Source organism: Mustela nigripes, chromosome 1 (assembly GCF_022355385.1).
Source record: "Mustela nigripes isolate SB6536 chromosome 1, MUSNIG.SB6536, whole genome shotgun sequence".
NCBI lineage: Eukaryota > Metazoa > Chordata > Mammalia > Carnivora > Mustelidae > Mustela > Mustela nigripes.
The window spans coordinates 188,418,454-188,440,742 of record NC_081557.1 but is presented as its reverse complement, the minus strand read 5'-3'; the positions used below and the strand labels follow the sequence as shown (position 1 = coordinate 188,440,742).

Genomic DNA, 22,289 nt, shown 5'->3' with positions numbered 1-22,289 from the left:
CAAAAACATGGTAAATCAAATCTCAATTACAATTTTTCCAATGACTGATTTTCAAACCTGAAAAGATGTAAAATGTATTTGAGTGAAGCCAATGAATAGATAAAAGAAATGTCACCAACCCTTACACAAATCACATTCATTCAAACATCTCAAGCATATCAGTTGAGTTACTAATTGTGATAATTCATTTAATTTAGGGATCAATTCCCAGTGCAATCTTAAAATCTATCAATTATGAAATGAAATTATGGAATCTCAAATGCTATTAAGCTGGAGTAAATGCATATTTTATTCAAGGCAGTATCAGTCCTTCACTATTCTGCTATAATCTATAGCAAGGGAGTCATTATTCACACTTCACATTTCCTTTGCTTAATGAATTTTACCTAAATGCAGTGTGCATTTAGCTCATATATGATACTGTAAGGAGTAGAATGTCACATCATTAAAGTGCAAATTTAAAACATTTTAAAACTGGTGATAAAATTTAAAACATTTTAAAACTCTGTTGTAATTAAAAATGCATGCTTCCACACTATCCCCTTAATCAAAATAATCACGTGCTTTATAAATAAAATCCTAATCAATACCTTTACAAATATTTTTCTAAAAATTCAAAAGAATGCTTATTTTAAGTTATAACGCAATATGTATTTCCTTTGGACAAAGAGTTTTACATATAAATTTATACTCTAAAATTCTAAATATCATTTAATTTAGTCCCCAAAAGCCAATTACTTGAAAATATTACAAAGCTGAATATTAAATGGAGAAAGCTGAAATAAGTGAACAGCAACAATTCTTTTATTTACTAATGAAAATGCAAAGGCACATTCCAGGACTTTGGGTTTGAGAAGAATATTCCAAGATTTTACTTTCATCTACTACATGCTAGACTCAAATAAGAGTTATTATCCTCTCCATGAACACTTATTAGATCCAGGATTCAAATATCAAATTACATTACTTTTTTTTAGAAGTACATTCCTTCATAATGGAAAAGGCTCTAAAACTGCATTGTTGAGTATATAGCCACTAGTCATATGGAGCTACTGAGCACTTAAAACATGGGTAGTCCTAGAATGTGCTAATAAGTGTAAGGTCCATACCAGATTTCAAAGTCTTGGTACAAAATATTCAAAAAGGTAAAATGGATCTGTAGTTTTTATATTATTGTTTTAATATTTAGGTATATTAAAATATTTTAAATGTTATTAAAATTAATTTCATTTTTAGGCTATTAAAATTATTAGGATTACATGTATAGCAAACATTATATTTCTATTTGACACTGATGCTTACAACTTTAATTAACAGTACATATATCACCAATTGATCCATAGAGGTAGTATAGATGAAATGCTACATTTGGACTGCAAGTATTGATATTAAAGTTATAGGAATGGGAACACATTTTATAGCAGAGAATCTTATTTCTAATACTATAAATCACCTATGCTCATGCAGTGAATAAAGCTTTAAAAACAGACTAAGAATCACTACCCTAGCAACTGTGAGAAATAACTAAATTACTATCATGTATAAATGATTAGAATAGCACCTGGCACATGGTAGGGAAATCAGTTAACTACTATTTTTAACACAGAAATATATTGAAACACCTACTTGTTTATTATATAATCATCTCTAAATGCTCACTAAGCTTGAATGTTTCTATCATGAAGTCAAGTGTTTCATTATACCCATAACACGTACTTACAAATTAAATATCAAAATACCTAAGAATCTGGGTAAGAAAATTTAGAATAGTCTGAGTTGTTAAAGGGAAATGTTCACCTTATAATTACCTACACATATGCTTTATGTGATTTGTTTTCTTTTACAATGAAAAGATTTCAAACATTATGTAGGTAAATTTTAAAGGTAATGGTAAAGCCCTCATCTTCCAAGAACCAGTAAGTCTGAATATTACTTGGATGATTTGACATTAAACTTATAGAGATAAAAAAAATCAGACACATACTTTGACACTTTATAGGTTCTAATTTGTAAGAACAGAGAAAAAAATTTATCTTTGCTGTTTTAATTGAAAAATTATCAACATCACTCTCCAGAGTTAAATCACCCTATATATTCCATGATTATCTAGTTTGACTTCTTTATCCACCCTGCATCTGGGTTGTTATATAGATTGCTTTAAAGGGGTTATATACTTTTTAAAGGGTTAAATACTTTATGTAGCTCATTCAGGAATACTTCTGCAACTTTCCAAAGGAAATCCCACAGCTTATTCAAAAATCATTAGAGATCCTCCTACACATTTTTCACAAAGCCAAAACAACAACAAAAACCCCCAAGATGGTCAGGTACCCAACCCTCTCAATTTTGATGAATGAAATCTTTTACTTAAGAGTTGATAGTGCAATACTATATCCATTGAACTGCAAAACCTAAATTTTAAAATTAACATCTTACCATTCCCATAATCAACATTTTCTGGTGCATTTGAGGTCCTCTGTTCAGTGCAAAGGTGAATTCATGTTACACAATTCAACCTCCATAGAGGGAAAAATAGACATTTTAATTTCTTTGGTGAAAAAAAAAACAAAAATGTTTAAATATTTTACCATAAAAATCCCTCAGGAAGAATACATCAATGATTATGTTTTTGAAATTTAAAGTCTTCTTTTTAGAGATAAAAAGGATATAGATAAAAGTTCCTTCACCTATAGGTACAGATAAACACAATCTACTTTTCCTATTCCTATACCCATTTCACACTTTTCGTGACATACTACTCTCTCTTGAATTTAAGACCTAAGCCTTTCTCATCAGAGGATATTTATTAAGGTCAGAAATATGGGGATTCATGAAAAAGGCTGAATTTATGTACCTATCCCTATGATGTAATATAAATCTGCATAACTCTAAGAATATTCTATATGCCTTCATTATCCATGTGGTTACAGATGTGTAATTTAAAGAACCTAAAATTTTGGACATTTAAATATAGAGTGATATGTTTTGGCAATATGTATGAGATGTAAATGAGCATATATTTAAAAAACACAAAAATTTACAAGACATTGTGATTTTATCCTTGTAATTTTATTAATAACGCATAAATGGTTAAATGAACAGGCATCACCAACTTGACTGACCTATCTTATTAGCTACCCTGAGGAAAAAGTATTTTCTATTTTTATCTAACTCACCTAATGCCTGTTCATAAGCAGGTTAAAAATGTCATCTTGGACCCAAAGTTTACACAAATAATCTAATTTATACAATCAGACATTAAGTCTTTTTTTAAGAAAACCTAAAAAATATCACTTTTCTTCAACTTTTAAAACATCTGCCCAAGTTGCTTGCTAGGGATAGAGGCACAGAGGGCTGACAAGCAAAGAAACATTAAATAAAAATATCTGTGAGTCTGTTCATCAGTACTTTATTGATGGCAGGTCTCACATACTGGTGTATAAAAAATATATTTTGAAGAGTTTAGAAAAAATATTCTTGTTCATTTCTCATATTTCTTATCCCCCCATGTCCACATTAACACATTTCATAGTCCATGTGAAATACTATGGTGACATGTGAGTTATACACTGTACACTGTACTGAAGGGCAAATCAAATAGCAAAGGACCTAACAATCTGGGAAATGCCACTCAAGCCTCTCTATTTTTGTTTTATTGATCTGGACACAGTACATAAGTCTGGGAAAAAAGACAGAATTTTGCAATATTTCCAGAATAATTAACTTTCCCACCGTAAATAAAAGTAGCACATGCAGCTCAGGCTAATTACACACAAATTGGTGGCTCCTATAAAAACAACAGCAGTCCTCTGGTCTCTCTCTCTCATTATCATCACAAAGGTGTTTATCTCCATTGTAGTGGTGGCCCAACCTCCTCCACAAGGAGTCGGGAGTAGACATTCTTGCATAGAAGTCTGGTCGCTTTCATTTCTGCAGCACGATTTGTTCCAATGTTTATAATATTTCAGTGAATCACCTATTCCTCTGCATGTTCGATCAAATGACATCCAAGCATCAGTAGATCATCACCCTGACTGAAAAAAGTTTAAGCACACACATTTTTTCCCAAGAGGGAATGTCTTAAAAATGATCCAGGAAAAAATTCTTAATATTAAAGCAGTTTTTGGAAATTCTAATTACCATCAATTCTTTAATCTATAATCATAATAATTTCATAACAGTACCCCAATGCTGCTTTTGAATATAGGCCATCCCATCTTTACAAGATGGGACTGAAGCACACTAGTAACAAAACTAGTCAGCCCCACTCTTTAGTATAAGACTTTTAAACTACTTCATCCTACTAGACTACTCCAATGTTATAAGAGGAAACTAGCACAACTTATCTATAATCATTTAGTAAAATTAAGAAGATAGGTAGAAATTCCATACATGACAAAGTACACAATCTAAGAATGGAGCAGAGGTTTACCCATAATTCTTAAATCCATTTTTAATTTATGGCTGGGTGGGGGGCACAAAATGAATAGAATTTAGAGCATCAAAGTTATTCAGTTTTCTTTAAATTTCCTAAACAATCTAAATAAACTTTTTTTAAAGGATAGGTAAATGGGACCAGATAGCCCACCGTTACTCTGCTTGCTCTAGAAGAAAAGCTGTTACCTGTATGTGAACAAAAGGCTTGGCCTGGTACAAACTCTGGGCAATCAATCAGTTGAGAGAAGTCTGTCTGTGGCACACTTCGTGGAGGAGGGCCTGGAATTGGCCATTTTTCCGGTTCTATCTTTTTTCTCATTTTTTCATCCACAATTTCCACTTCGGTGCTATCTTTCAGTGCCTATAAATAGGTATTTTAAGCTATTAAAGAACTTTCATTCAAAAAACTGTAATTGCACATCCTATACTTCAAATAACCTAAAATATTTTTAAAATCTGAAATCAGAAGACATTACAGTAAACATTTCTAAAAATATCCATGAATTAACTACTTAAAACAAATTTTTAAATAATTTGCCCCTGTGATAGGTAACAGATATCCTACATAACATGCAGCAAATAATTTGGTTTTCACAACAGAATTAGCATTTTATTACATCAACTATAATCAAACTACTTTTACCATAATTAAATTTTATTTTCAGGTTTTTCCTCTCATATTTCCTTTTATCTTACCTTAATAATAAACCACTAAATAAAATTTAAGCACTATTTTATTAACTACCATCATTAATTAAATGGTAAGAAGCACACATACACATACCTCACAATACCCTGTAATGTATACAGGTGAGGAAACTGAAGCTCAAAGAAATAACTTGATAAAGATCATAGACTTAGTATGAGGCAATACTAGGATCAAATAATTTATTAGTTATCCACCACTGAATCTTAGTCACTAGGCTATAGAGCTTTGCAAAAATAACATACTCAATTCAATGATAAAATAAAACTAGAACAAAAATTCCTCAAAATAAAAGACTTAGTGAACTGAATTTTATCTGAAATTCAAGGGTACTTACCTTTTAGAAATAAAATCAGGAAAAATACAAATACAATATAAAAACTGAACATATATACTTGTTATTTTATAAGTTAAAACTCACTATCTTTTAGCGGAAGAACATATCATATGTACTACTTTTATATTTGTATGCCCTTAGTATAATACTTTTTAAAGTTATATTTTCAAAACTGGACAGTACTTTAAATTATTAAAAATTATTTAAAAACAAACTTTTTTGATGGGACTCAGGATACTCTCTGAAAAAACAGAGTATGAAATACAGAATAAAGGAAATAAGGAAGAAGCCTATGATAAGGGGTTTGAATTGGTGATAGCTATATTTTCTTTTAATATATATTTTCCTAGTTTTATCTATTGAACATTCTAGAAGGAATGACACTCTAGTAGCAAACACCAGCATACCCAGCATCCAGATCCTGCAACATGGATGAATTTCAAAAACTACGAATGGAAGAGCCAGGACACGGAAAAATCCCACTTACACAAATGTGTATAAATAAACAGACAAAATTAATCTATGCTTATATAATCAGAAAAGTGGTTTGGGATGCAGCAGAGGATTTGGTGGGGGACTGACCATGACTGGAAAGGACCATGAAGGAAGTTCTTAGAGGAATGGGCTCTATCTTTTTGAGGGCAGGCTTATACAATTTCAAAACTCAAAATGAACACCTAAGACCTCTGCATTTTACAACATGCTATTTAGACCTGAATTTAAAAAAAAAAAAAAAAATCTTTGAAACTTTCCTATTGGTTTAAATTTTTAAGTAGAAAAAGACTACCAATATGTTGATAGAATACAGAGCAAGTGAAATTGTGAATGGTGGTAGTGTTAATTGGTTTAATAATTTGGAAAAAATGTTTAGCAGTATCTACAAAAGCTAAGTGTGTGTGTGTGTGTGTGTGTGTGTGTGTGTTTATCTCATGTTACCCATGTCACAGGAAAATAAATGCATATGACTATCAAAAAATATGTATGATAATGTTCGCAACAGTACCACTGATTCAAACTGGAAAGAACCCACCCATCTATAAACCGCAGCATGGAAAAATACATTGTGTTTTATTCCTAGAATGAAATACTACCCCAAAATGGATAATCAACTGCTACACACCAGCACCATGGGTAAACCTCACAGAAATGGTAAGTACAAGTCAGATATAAAAGAGCACACATACCTCTGATTAGGTGAAATTAAAAAACAAATGAGAGAGCTCTGAGAGATAATGAGACCACCAAATTGACCTTTGAGGAGACCAGTGTACAGGCTAGGAGGACGGCACAAGGGAGCTTCTTGGGATACTGAGAATGTTTTATATCTTAATCTGGGGGGCAACTACACAACTATATACACTGAGAAAAGTTGCATGTAATTCTATGATTTCTAATATACAGTGTATAACTTGTGCCTCAATTTATTTTTTTTTAAGATTTTATTTATTTGAGAGACACAGTGAAAGAGGGAACACAAGCAGGGGGAGTGGGAGAAGAAGAAGCAGGCTTCCAGCCGAGCAGGGAGCCTGATGCAGGGCTCCCTGATCCCAAGATTGTGGGATCATGACCCAAGCCAAAGGCAGACCCTTAATGGCTGAGCCACCCAGGCACCCCAATTATGGCTCAGTTTAAAAGAAAAAATTTGAGTGGGAAAAAACCCAAAGGTATTTATACACAATCCTGAATAATCTAATATATGCTGTTTTTTTAAAAAGGGCCTAACAATATATGTAGTATAATATGTAGTATCTTGGGAAAAATACACGAAAAATAAGTAACACTGACTGTCACCAAGAAAGGTTTAACTAGTTGACCATTAGTAAACGATAGAAAGTAAATTGTTCACTACATATCCTTTGAATCTTAAATCACAGGAAATTTATTCCCTATTGAAAAAGTTAAGAAAATAAAGAGAACAAGTGAATGTTGTGATTTAGAACTTACAAACATCATATAAAAATTATGTTTTATACAAAATTAAGGAAAATATCTAGACAAGAGTTTTATTAAAACCAAACCATGATTACCTTGAAGTCCTAAACAATGAGTTAAGAGTGTGCTGTTAATATTTTTGGATATCTGATGGCTTTTCTAACTACTAACTTTAGTCCTTTCTTAAATGGACCAAATATTATTATGAATTACCAACATTAGAATACATAGATAATATATTCCTAGTTTCTGGTCCTATGCCTGGTACCAAGAGAAAAGATCTGCATGTGCAAAAACTTAAAAGATAAGACAGCAGCACACATTCTGAGGAACCACAGTCAGCCAATTTAGAAAACAGTTTCAGATGGGAGTAGCAAGAATAGTTCAAGGACATTACAAATACATTAATTATTTCTCTTAAGTCCTTATACTCTGTGATAGTTTTAAGTATTATTTACCCTATTTTAACAATGAGAAAACAAGCATGAAGAGGTTAAGGTTAAGTAACTTGAACAGTCCTACAACTGATAAGCTAAAGATCAAGGATTAATTGAACTAAAAAAAAAAAAGATATCACAAATAGCTCTCTGTTCACTGCAATCAAGAATGCAGTGAACTGGATCTACCATATGATCCAGGAATTCCACTTCTGGGCATATACCCAAAGAAAATGAAAATAGGATTCTGAAAAGATACCTGCACACCCCTGTTTATTGCAGCATTATTCACAGTAGCTAAGATGTGGAAACAAACTAAGAAACAAACTAAACACCAATCAACAGATGAAGAGATAAAGAAAATGTAGCGTGTGCATGCACGCGCGCGCGCACACACACACACATATATCAAACATATATATCAAATACATATGTATCAAATATATATCAGAATATTATTCAGCCATGAGCATGGATGGATCTTCCGGACATTAGGCTAAATGAGCTAAGTCAGAGAAAGACAAGTACTGTATGATATCACTTATATGTGGAATATAAAAAGGTGAAACTCATTTAAAAAAAGAGTAAAATGGTGGTTATCAGGAAACAGCAGATGGGGGAATTGGTGTTGTTTAAGACTACTAACTGGCAACAAGTAGTAAATAATCCACAGAGATTTTATGCACAGTATAATGACTACAGACAATACTGTACTATAATTATGTGATAAATATCACTATAATACCAATCCTATTATAATATATATATCAAGTAAAAAATATATAATAAGCTAAAATGAATGGGAGGAAATAGATTCAGTAAGACTGACTATGTAGAAAACCTCAACTGGGACAGACAGGGGTGTGAACTAAGGTATACTTTGCTTTTCATAGTTCTTCAGGAAAGAAAGCTTGAGCATATCAAAATACATATAACAAAATGTTGATGTTGATGTATTGAAATGAAGATCCAAAAAAAGGAGCGAACAATAGAAGGGCATCCTTGAAGACTAACAATAATAGAAAACTCTTATTTTGGGCTGTTTGTACCAGAAACTGTCATTAAACATTTCATCTTCAACACAACCCTATGAAGTATGTATTGTTATCATTTCCACTTTGCAGAAGTCTCAAGACATTGCCCAAGATCACAAAACTACAACGATATATATGCTGGTTCTCAAGTCTGTACTCTAAATCAGTTTATGTTTATATTGCAAAGCCCAATGAAATTCTACATTCTTAACAGAAAACCGACGACTTTCCCACTGTAACCAATGGTAGGTGCATAATGAATGTTAAGTGAATGCAGCCTATGCTGTTCTAAGTCACTGTGCTTATATGTCAATTCATAACAGTAAAGCAAAAGTCCGTTTAACTATTCCTTCCCCACTGCTGTAAATTATAAGGAAACAGACTGATAATCAATAAGCTAAAAATTATGTGGGCAGACTTAATGGGAACACCAAGAGACCAAAAAAACCATACAATAATGAAATTATAACCATATTCCTACAGAATTACAGAGAGCAGGGGAAATCAGTAACAAATTCACTGAAAATGACTATATATATATATAAAATAAATTTACATATATTTTTAGATATATATATATAAAATGACAGATATATCTTTGCTTTAGCACAAGTGATGGCAGTAGTTAATAAACTCATTCTACTATAAATATAATCATAATATTTTTCTGAAGACTAGGCTTTGCAGGAAAAAACTAAGTTTTCTTCAAATTATCATGTATAGAAACTATTTAGATGGCATATATAAACAAATGTAATAGTGGTAGTACTTGAAATAATTTCTTTCATAAAACAAAGACTCAGTAATTACATATCAACAAATAACAAATCATTACTTTTTATTGTTTTTGAAATCTTAAATCTTTCTGTAGCTAGTTTTTAAAGCCCAGAGCACTCATGTTCACAAAAATTTGCTGAAGAAGTCTGTTAAGAAAATAAAAAGATGAGCCAAAGATTGGGAAAAAATATTTGTAAAACACAAAGGATTTATATTCAGAAGAACTCTTACTCCATTAAAAACTGGCAAAATAAGGATGCCTGGGTGGCTCAGTTCATTGAGCAGACATCTGCCTTCAGCTCATGTCATCATCCCAGGGTCCTGGAATCGAGTCCCACATCAGGCTCCCTGCTCAGTGGGGAGCCTGTTTCTCCCTCTGACTGCCTCTGCCCTGCTTGTGCTCTCACTCTCTCAGATTTAAAAAAAAAAAAAGGCAAAATATCTGAACAGGCATTTAGGCATTTCAACCAAAAGTACAACTGATGGCAAATAAATACTGATGAGGCTACAGAACAAATGGAACTTTCACACAAAATGGTGGAATGCAAAATGGTCAAACCCACTTTAGACATACTTCTTACAGTTAATACACTTACAATACATACCAGCAATCACAATCCTCAATATTTATCCAACAGAAATGAAAACATATATCCACACAAAGACCTTTCTGCTTTACTCATGATCAAAAACCTGAAACAATCTAAGTGTCTACCAACAAGTGAATGGATAAACTATGGTACATCCACACTATGGAATACTAATCAACAATAACAAACTACTGATAATGTACAACACAAATAAATCTCAAAAGCACTATGCTGAGTGAAAGAAATCAGAAATAAAGGGCTACAAACTACATACAAACTTGTAACTTACTTATATATTCTGGAAAAGGCAAAACTAAAGGGACAAAAATCCAATCAATGGTTCCAGGGCCTGTGTATGGGAAAATGGACTGGCTACACAGGGGCACAAGAATGCAAGTCTGGCAAAACTACCGCAAAAGGGCAAATTTGTTTACATGTGTATAGGGAACAGAAAACAAAAATGTTCACAGCATTTCTAGAACAGGACAGACAAAAATTTAATGAAAGCATTAAGAATACAAGTGGAATAATTATATAATTATTATTATAATTATATATTATTATTTACATCATTAATTATGTGATAATAATATAATTATTATATATTATATATGATATATAAATTATATATCATTACATTATTATTATAATTTAAAACAGTTTTAAATTATAGCACAGGAAAAATCCTCAAAATTTTAATAAATAGAAATACATTTTATTTTGTAGCAATCTGAGAAGACTAGAGGACCAAGCACAATCAAGAAGGTCCAAGTTTGAAGGATCAGGTTAGAAATATGTGGAAACATCATTAGTACACCCCATTTGAGGGGTTTCCAAGATTAAGCATTTATTTGGATTTTATAAAATTAAAACAGGCCATGATGCAGTCTAAGCCTTGTGTTTTTTCCTTAAGGTGTTTAGTATTACTTTTTAGAGCATTTTTAGGTTCACATATTACTTTTAGAGCACTTTTTTAAAAGTACAGACTGTTTTGTAAATGAATAATTACCTCTAAAATGAGATTAAGGTTTGTAGTGAGAGCCTGAACACGGTGGAAACCAGCAATCAGGGAAATAGGCAAGAAACCTTGTTCGTCCATCTTTCTCCTAAGAAAGAAGTCCCGTTCTAAATTTTCTATACTGAAGTAATATTCACTGAAAAAAAGAAACATAAACAAAAAGAAATAAAGATTACCTTTATCTCATGTATTCAACAGGAAATAAAAATATCTATGGCTTATTTATAAACAGCTTTAAAATTATTTTATTAATAACAAATAGATTTAATACAACTTAGATATAGGATAAATACAAGAAAGAGCAAAACCCTACTGAGGTTATAATTTCTTATCCATGAGTAGAAAGACATTTAGAATACTGATTCATTCCCAAAAACCTAATATTAACGTCTACTTAGGTCAGCTTTATCTAAGCATAAAGAATTAACCAGATTTCTACTTTAAAATAGTTCAATAACTGATTTTGTAAAATGAGCCAATTAAGTGAAAATTTTCATTAAAACCTATTTTAACTTGCTTCATTTAGCTGACTAAATACAGGTCAACAGATTGCCTTCAACTTTTTCCCCATTACTGAGAAGAACATTATTTTTGGAAGTATTCTTTGTTAACTTTACAGAGTAGATTACAGTTTTTGTTTTGTTTTCTAAATTGACAAGGTACTGACATTGTTTCGTATTTCTGAATCCTAGCAATCAGCATAATGCTGAGTAAAAATTTAGTGAATATATGAGCACAGGTGTACACACACACACAATTATATATTTGTAAGATCTCCCTCTTTCTTTGATGGAGAGAACTATAAAAGACATTAAGAGTGAACAGAATATATAGCTAAACAAGAAATATCTATGATACTATGAGATACATGGGGGTAAAAATACAAAAAAATCTTAAATACCTTAATCTTCTCTAGGAAAGTATAGAGAGAAATTTAAGTGGACAAACTATATAATCAATAAGTAGAAGTTCCAAGATACAAAGATAATATAGATATATTTAATAATGGCATTTGAGAAACACATTTAAAATTACAGCCTCCATACAGAAAAGTTAAGAAAAGAATTATAGAGCAACCAAGAGGATAATGGAGGGAAATACACAAAAGAATACAAAAGAAATACATGACATCAATGATAATATGGCCTACAGGTTAATAATCCTATAATGTTTCCAAATCAGAGATCAGTTTTCAAAGATCAGTGGCAAATTATGAGAAAGGATACTAAATTATATACTTTGGTGTAACACTGGATGACTAAAGATACCCCTGAAATCTTTAGGTCAAATTCTAGCTTTGAAGAAATAATCACCCATAAATGAGGAATGGCTTTGAGCTACTTTTCACTGGGAGGAAAAAAAAATCTTTAGAAATGTAAACACTCAAGTTGTTTCTTTATACTCAGAGATTTATCTAACTATTGAAGTGCAAAACTCCCTTAGAGATCAGTGAAATACACCTGACATTTCAGTAACACCAGTAAATCATTTACTCATCTTAAACACTGAAGAAAAAAATCTTAGTCTTAAAGAAATAAACATTCAGATTTTGTTACACCTCAAAAAAGCCCTTTTCACAGTGCCTGGCATGTGGTGGGCACATAACACATGTGTTCTAATTTTTGTTACACATCAAAAGTCCTTTTCACAGTGCCAGACATGGTAGGCACAAAATACACATGCTTAAATTCTAAATTTTTACAAATGAGGACATCTGATTTAGTCACAAGTTAGTGTTTAGTCACTGTTCTTAGACAAAAACTTCTCTGAATCATTAATAAGATGGCTTTTTATTCTACTACTTTGTGAAAACCTTAGTATCTGAATAAATTCATAAATCACCCTATTACCTATAGGATATACTTTTTTAAACTTCTATTGGGCTACAAACTACTCATCTCTAAATCTGAATGCCAGATTCAGAAGCTAGAAATAATCAAGATCTTAAATTTTTAATATTCTGACACAAAAATGACAAATTATTAATATATTTTTCAGTTAAAATTATTTTAAAAATTTGATCATCCATAATATAGTTAAGCTTCTTACTTCAAAATACATTTAGCACACTTTTCCACAAATGCAAGAAAGTTTTTTAGTAACTTCTCAAAGGGAAAATGTAAACCCTGAGCCTACCTATGAGAAACCTCAAGGAAAACAAAGTCAATAGCATGACTCCTCAAAGCAGGACTCACTAATCAAAGAACAATAACTACAGTAAAGAGCCATTCTAAACCTAGTGCTCTACCACCTGCCAAATTCCTACTGCTAAAACAATAACAACAAAAAAGAGGAGTCATGCCCAATGCTGTGTCTGACATTTGTTCAGTGTCCTAGGGGACATTATCATGTCCTACCTTAGAAGCTCTGGATTCTACACTGCATGATCAGAAATTTTGTCAACACTGATGTAGCTCTGCTCCTCCCTCACTTGTATGAGCACATTGGAGGCCGATTATCCTGACATGGAGTTGCATATCCACTGTCAGGTCTCAGAAGGGACCTGGCAGCAAGAGTTACAAAAAAGACAGGAATAGTGGTTTGAAGTTGATAGCCACATGCCAGGCACTTTCTGCCCATTAAAAGGCCCTTTTCTTCAGTGTTTGCGTCAACTGTAACAGAAGAAGCAAGAACAAAATAAACAAGTTGCCTCGTATTGTATGTAAGCCAATCAAATCCACCATGAAGGCATCCCAGGAAGATGCCTGGATGATGCTGATGAGGAAATTATTTACTAGTAACAGTAAATTTTCTTTTTTAAAAGAAGATGTTTTTAAGATGCTTCTACCCTTCCAAAAATAGCCTTCTCCTGCACATTGTAAGAACAAAACATAATCAAATTTCAGCAAACTGGTTATGCAAATCACTTGGGGACATTTTTTTCACCAATAAATACATTACATAAATATGCAAAACATCCTATAGTACTAATATGTACTAGGGTTTTTCTTTCTTAAAGACAATAAAATATTCTAACTTCAGCTTCAGTATTCAGAAGGCAATTATGAGAACTAGAATAAAAAGTCTGAACTAAAAAAGATGAGGTAGTTCCCCTTCAATATGTGTCACAAAGAACGAGAACTTAAAAGTTAAAAAAAATAAACTTAGAATTCTGAAACCATTTGCTAAGAAAGTAAAAAAATATCTTTCACCATGTTTTGCTATTTATGTTCATTTGCAAATTTCAATATAAAAATATATTTGCAAATAAGAAGTCAGGCTTTGTTCAACTTCATGTATATACACAGCAGTTTTGTATTTATATTTAATCGTGCATTATACCCTGACAATACTCTTTCAACCCTTTAAACAGAGAAATACCTGAACAGTAGACAAAGCAGGAGTCTTATATAACACAATATAAGCCAAATGTAAGTTTAAAAAAAAAAAAACTTCATGTTGTAGTAACATTTTCTAGAAAAAAAAATACCACTAAAATCTTCCAATTTTACTAATAAACAGCTTAGAAAATGTGTTATAATGTATTCACTATCAATAATGTTAAGGTTTGATGTTACTATCCCATCTATGCCCGACTTACATTTGGCGTTTAATATACTCTTTAAGCAATGCTTCTTCCACAGGATACACCTGTACACCTGTACCATCATCATAGTAATACATCATACTGGTATTAAGTTCTGTTTGAAATGGCTGATCAGTCCTTTCACCATGTTCTCGATAACCATATGAATAATCGAAGTTCACTTGATGTGAATAAAGAAAAAGAAATGTGATTACAAATTTTTCTTAAAGAGAAATAGTCACCATAAGGAACAATCCAAAGTGAAGTATTCCAAGGGATAACAAATATAAGACCACTTTGTCATCAGACCAAAAAAAATTAGTTAAAACACTGTACAGGATAGTGGGGGAAAAAGGGCTTGCACACTTTTTTTAAACCATCAAATTTTAAGAAATAAAAATTCATGTCCTACATCGAGGATTTCCTCTTCCTCGTCCTCTTCCCCGTCCTCGGCCTCTTCCTCGACCTCTAAAGGAACCTCGGATATTACCACCCTCACTTCTCACACTGGAAACTTCATCTTGATCGTCTCTCTTTTCTCTATCACGCCTCCAACCTTTTAAAAACAAAAATATTTTTATACATTCCAATTTGCAATGGTGAATAATGTGATTATTTTAATGAATGCATAGTAACTACCCCCTCCCCCACTTTCTTCTTCGGATAGTTAAAAATTTAGGAGATCTCAAAGGAATCTGTCAAAATGTCCCTGGCATAAAAGAGGGCCTACAGAAGTACTAACATATAAAGAAGAAGTTCTAATAAGCAAAGTAACATACTAAAAAGATAAAGAGGCCCTTTGTTAAGATGATACTACTGAGGGGCGCCTGGGGGGCTCAGTGGGTTAGAGCCTCTGCCTTCAGCTCGGGTCGTGGTCTCAGGGTCCTAGGGTCGGATCCCGCATCGGGCTCTCTGCTCGGCAGGGAGCCTGCTTCCTTTTCTCTCTCTCTCTCTCTCTGCCTGCCTCTCTGCCTACTTGTGATCTTTGTCTGTCAAATAAATAAATAAAAATCTTAAAAAAAAAAAAAAAAAGATGATACTATTGAAGATTCTGGAAGTTCCAAGATGACTGAGTTTGCATTATATAAACTTAAAAACAACTTTTCACAAAATGTTAAGGAAAGGTTGTCTCAATTTAAGTAAAGACATTCCTTTAAAGAAAAAAGGAAATGAAAACACAAAACAAACTAGAAGAGAGGCACCTGTGGATTAAGCATGTGCCTTCAGCTCAGATTATAATCTCAGGGTCCTGTAATCCAGTACCACCATCCCACACCCCCCAACCCCCTGTGCTGGACTCCCTGCTCAGTGGAGAGTTGGCCTCTCCCTCTTTTTCCATTCGTGATTTCTATTTCCCTCTCAAATAAATAAATAAAATCTTAAAAAAAAAAAAAGGAACTGGAAGTTATCTGCAGTACAATACAGGAATTATACTCAATATAGAATGCATTAGTGCATATTCACTGTACACACACATAGTAACTCAATGGGAAAAATGGCTAAAAGACAGGTAGGCAAACAGGTGCAAAGGGACGATAAATATAGAAAGTGGCATTCAGCCTCACCAGTCATGAGAAATGCAAATTAAGACAGAGTATTTGATCTACCAGAGGCTGACAAAATTTTAAGGCCTTAAAATTTCAAACATTGACCAAGACAGAAAAAAGAATACTATATACTATTAGTGAGAGCAAAGCCAGGCACATCCACTTTGAAAAACAATTCAGAGTAATCAAATAAATTCAAAGATATCTATATATATATCCTACAGATCAAGGTTTTTCAACCTTGGCAATACTGATATTTTGAGCCAGACAGTTCTCTAGTATAGGGGGCTGGGGGATGATCCATGATCTCAATCTACTAGATGCCAGTAGCAGGCACTAACCCCCCATTCCCCAGTTGTGAAAACCAGTATTATCTCCAGACAGAGCCAAATTCCCCCTTAGGGGTAGGGGAAAATCACTTCCATTGAGAATCACTGCCCTAAATGCTGCAATTCCTCCTTAATGCTTTTTACTTTCTTAGCAAATGGTTTCAGAATTCTAAGTTTATTTTTTTTAACTTTTAAGTTCTCGTTCTTTTTCAAACACATCTGCCTCAATCCACAGTAAGCCTTAGAATACACAAAATTTTTTTTTGTAATTTAAATACAATTGTTGGGACACATGGTGGCTCAGTTGGTTGGGTGTCTGCCTTCAGTTCAGGCCATGATCTCTGGGTCCTGGGATGAAGCCCCACATCTGGCTTTCTGATCAGCAGGGAGTCTGCTTCTATCTCTCCCCCTCTACCCCTGCCCACCAATCATTCTCTCAAATAAATACATAAAATCCTAAACACACACACACACACACACACACACACACACACAATTGTCATGAAAAATATATTTTGAGTGAAGCACTCTAGAGTCTATCCATTTTTCGAAAAACCTGATCATGACCCAGTACACCAATTTCATAACACACTCATGGGCTGCAGTCTGAATAAATTACCCCAAGAACCTCTTGTACATGTTTATAGGAAAACATGCATTAAAATGTACATGGTAGCACTTTAATATCAAAAAACTGAGACAATCCAAAGGTCTACCAACAGATTTTATCAAATAGTGAAATACCCTTTGACAAGGAAAAGGACTCACAGCAATATAACCTAAGAAAATCAGACTAAAGCAAAAAAAAATTGGTTCCAAAGAATATATTAATGGAGTCATATTGAATGTCAATATCACGTAAAAAATACTGAAAAAACAAACATTCAGGCCTTCTTTTCTGAGAAGAGAAGCAATGGAATGAAACTGCCAGAGGCACACAAGGAAGTTCAAAGGTAATGATAATATATGCATTTCTAAACTTGGTGCTGACTTCACAGTGTTGCTTATATACTGTTGTTCTTTAAAACCCTCATGTCTTCTTATAGGCACAATATTTAGTAAGAAAAAAACATTAATTTTGAATATATATTAGTTTTTTAACATTAAAGTGATATATTTGAGAATAAACAATACAAAGGCAAAAATGTCTTTTTGTAGACAAGTTTTATAATTTTAGAGTCATATTTTGAGGACAGCTCAGTAAATATAACTAGATTCCAGATGATATTAGAGAATTACTGTCGATTCCTAGATGTTGCATTTTTTTAGGACATCAGTGCTGAAGTGTCATGATAACCTACAAGTTAACTTTCAAATAATTCAATAGAAAGGTGAGTAAAATATAGGAAAATTACTAAATCTAGGACCTGGTTAGACAGGTATTCACTGTATAATTCTTTCAACTTTGTGTGTTTAAGGTTTTTCATAATATAAGTGGAAAGTTTTAACTGGTAGTATAAAGTTTGTAAAATTTTCTTAAGCCTTCTCCACTCACAAGACAACATTTATGCTTTGGAAATTATCAGACTAGAAAAAAAAATTATCAGCCTTAAGATTTCAGCAGAGAGGGCACCTGGGTGGCTCAGTGGGTTAAGCCGCTGCCTTCAGCTCAGGTCATGATCTCAGGGTCCTGGGATTGAGGCCCGCATCCGGGCTCTCTGCTCAGCAGGGAGCCTGCTTCCCTACCTCTCTCTCTCTGTCTGCCTCTCTGTCTACTTGTGATCTCTGTCAAATAAATAAATAAAATCTTTAAAAAAAAAAAATAGATTTCAGCAGAGACCTATAAAACCAAATGCTCCTCTAATTGTCTCATACCTCCTACTGCTCTATGCTTTCTGAAATGTGGGAAATCATGTTGAAATAATATATCTGGGAAATGACCTTTAAGTAACAACATTATATGTGAATGTATTTTATACATGTATAATTCATAGCTCAGTAAAGTTGACTTTTTAAAAAAAGAGCCAGAAATCACCCGTAAGAGGAACCTGAATCTGGGACAATCTAAGCATCAAACTAAAAAATTACAGTAATGGATTATAATCCCCCAAAAAATTTAGCCCTAAACCCACACGGATAATAACAGAAGTCATTCCTTATAATGGAATACAACTAATATATATAGAAGTAATAATATAGTAAGAAAAATCAGCATTTGCAATGATTATGGTAATAACTGAATCAGGCAAGAATCATCAATGCAAACTAAAGCTCATGTGAAAAGTCTAATGAAAAACTGGTTATTTCTAAAATTTACATATTAATTATGAAGGAGAAAAAAGTATTTCCATAATAAAGAAACCTGGGGTGCCTGGGTGGCTCAGTCAGTTGAGGGCCTACCTTGGGCTCAGGTCATGATCCCAGGGTCCTGGGATCCAGCCGAGCCCCACATCAGGACTTCCTGCTCACTCCCTGGTGAGTCTGCTTCTCCCTCTCCCTCTGATACTGTCTATCAATAAATAAATAAAATCCTTAAAAAAAAATAATAAAAATAAAGAAAAAGAAAAGAAACCTGGAGCACATCACCTTAACCAAGTGTTCAAAGTTAATTAATATCAACAATAATAAGATAAACCAACATCATGTCTGTTTCCATGCACTGAGAAGAAAACCATTTAACTTCTGCAGTATTCCTACCAAAGATTCATAACCCAAATCTAATCTAATCTAATCTAATCATGGAAACACCAGAAAACCCAAAGTGAGATATCTGCCACCTAACTGACCCAAAGTCTTCAGGTTAAAAAAAAAAGTCATCAAAGGCAAAAGCAGAACTGCTCTGGATTAATGGGGACCAAACAAAAGAGACGATTAAAAAGCAATGCATGATCTCAGATTAAATCCTGGAAAGGAGAAAAAAAATTGAAAAGGACATTATGGGGAAAATCTGCCTGTAGACAGTCATACCACATTACTGTTCTTATGATACATACTCTGAAGGTATTTAGTGTTAAAAGGGGCATGACATCTGCAACTTACTCTCAAATAGTTTATTCTAAACATAATTACTAAAATTATGAACATTAACACTAAGTTCTTTAGTGTCATTTTTCTCTTAGAATGTAACTTACTTCGGGTATCATTTCTCCTATTATTATGTGATGATTTATTTGCTTCAGGTTGACATCTTGAACTGTTCCGGGATCCTGGTCTTTCTTGACTGTCTGGTCTTACATCATCTAAGTGGAGTGGTACCCACTTGTGCTTATTGGCTTGAAGAAAACCAAATAAAATCATTTATGACACTGTATAATTTTCATTAAAGCTTTGCAATTTTGAGAGGATGCTAGATTTTAATCAAATGTGAGACTTAGTTTATCCTTAAAGTTTCTTGTAGAGAACTAATTTTCTTTTCACAGAGCTGCTTGATAAACTTACCTGTGCAAATATTTCTAAAATTCATGTGAAGAGCCAGCTGATGGAATACCATTGGTTTTCTTTACTTTCAAGAAAAATGTCCACTCTTTTGTTTAATTCTGATGAATAAGCAGTACATGTAATACACTGCTCCTAATAACTGACTCTCGCTTTACAATGGGGTATCTGATAAGACATTATAAAGTACACACTGAAAGTTTGGCTGAGGATTCAAAACACTTTTAGTTTCAGGTTACTGTCTAAAATAGTCGTTTACCCAGCATTACTAATAATGAAATAGGTTTCTCAAAATTAGGGTATAAAATTTATCTAAATGCATTTGATAAATCTCTTTATAGCTACTACACGCTTTCTTGAGATGAGATACAAGCAATTTAACTTCTCTTGCTGACTAAATGATAGTGTAATTGTTATACTATAGTGAAATTCTGAAGATTACTTAATTTGTGGAATCCAAAGGTAAAGTTTCAAAATATTTAGTATTCTATTCAGTATATATTTTTTATTAAAACAGCAAGACTCATGTGCAAAGGAAAAACTACCACGGTAATTAAGGGAAAGGGAATTACCAGTATGCAACTACAATACTGATTTCCTATAAATCCTGCAAACTACTCACAGACAAGGAAGAAAATGTGAAAGAATCAAAAAACTCTTTAAATTTCATACTATAAATTCTATCAGTGAGATTTCCTTAAAGGCTTTTTTTGTTTTTGTTTTTGTTTAAAAAGAGTGCTCCAAGGAGAGTCAATTCATAACTCTTGTATGAGTTTATCTATAAAAACCTGGATTTTAGTGTTGTCTGATCACTTTTAATTACAGCAACTAACACAGAAGACAAATTTTAAAGCAGAATGACATACCTATCATCTGTATAAATTCTAGACAGTCAAAAAAGACTTAATGTATCTAAGCAGCATGAAAAAGCTAAGTGATAAATATGTTTAAGGAATGGGGAAATTTTTGACTAACAACCACATGGTTGTCCTGTTGCAAACCACTTTTGAGCAATTAGCCTTGGCTCATTATATCAAGTGAGCCTAATATGCTTGCCCTAAAGCTAAGAATTAGATATTTTAAAAAAATCATGTAAGTGCTCAATATACAGTTACACTATTAGTTCCATTATTAAAGAAGTTGGCTGGAAATTACATCTCATTATAAAATGTTCCTGCCCATGTCACATCACTTCCATGAATTAAAATGCTTTAATGGCTTCCCGTGGCACTCAAAATGCTAATTCCACACTACCGAAGCCCTGCACAACATGAACTTGCTTACTTCTCCCACAGCATCTCTTGAACTTCTCCCAATGTTCACCTTGTCTCAGCTACCAACCTTCCAACAGTTTAAAAGAACTTTTCTGCCTAAGGGTCCCTGAAAACACTTTAACCTAGGATCAGAACACTGAATGAGTATATGCTTTTACAAAGCAGTTAAATCATAATTTGTCCCTAGAGACACATAAGTTGTATAAAATATATGGAAAAGGATACAAAGACTATTTTTTCTTCAATGGGCAATTTAATGGAGAAATGCTATGGAAAAAAAAAAGTTGGCCCAAATTTTTCTCTTAGAAAATATTTTCTCAGAACTCCCCAGGGCACCTGGGTGGCTCAGTCATTAAGTGTCTACCTTCGGCTCAGGTCATGATCCCAGCATCCTGGGATGGAGCCCTGCACTGGGCTCCCTGCTCAGCAGAACCTGTTTTTCCCTCTCCCTCTGCCTGCTGTTCCCCCTGCTGTGCTCTCTGTCAAATAAATAAATAAAATCTTTAAAAAGAAAAAAAAAAAAAGGTACTCCCAGAAAAACAGGGAGCAGTTCCACTGCAGATTTCAAAAATAATTACCATACTTTTCAAGACTATATTAAATTCAAGAATATATTTTTTTAAAAAAGAATTTATCCACGCCAAGCTCTATAACTTCATTATATACTACATAGAGTATAGGTCAAAAGAAATAAAGAAAAACCTAATAGTTCAAGAATGTTACAAAACCAAATCAGCTACCACTGCAGCTAGAATCCTGAAGAAATCTAAAATACTCATTGGTGACTACTAGGAATCAACTAATTAAATACAATTCATTACTACGACTTTCTTCAAAAAATTAAAATCAAAATGAAGATATAGTTAAATTAACCTCTTTCATTAATTACTTGACTGAGCCTCATCCTCAGTGACATTTTCACCAGGACCATCTTACCAAGACTTGGAAACAACCGAAGTGTCAATTGGCA

General features: G+C 33.0%; 1 protein-coding gene across 5 annotated transcripts in view; it reads right to left on the bottom strand.

Moving 5' to 3' along the window:
- Positions 1–22,289, bottom strand: part of LARP1B (La ribonucleoprotein 1B) — a 123,123-nt gene that overhangs the window by 90,820 nt on the left and 10,014 nt on the right. For 3 of the 5 annotated variants that reach the window (XM_059378253.1, XM_059378240.1, XM_059378244.1), the window contains exons 5-9: positions 19,742–19,882; positions 15,207–15,350; positions 14,810–14,975; positions 11,260–11,404; positions 4,624–4,798 (exon numbers count right to left, since the gene is read on the bottom strand). In XM_059378253.1, the coding sequence (XP_059234236.1) occupies positions 4,624–4,798; positions 11,260–11,404; positions 14,810–14,975; positions 15,207–15,350; positions 19,742–19,882 (771 nt within the window). Of the gene's footprint in view, positions 1–3,637; positions 4,035–4,623; positions 4,799–11,259; positions 11,405–13,625; positions 13,875–14,809; positions 14,976–15,206; positions 15,351–19,741; positions 19,883–22,289 lie in introns of those variants that run through there. The other 2 variants (XM_059378270.1, XM_059378261.1) reach the window with 2 other exon arrangements.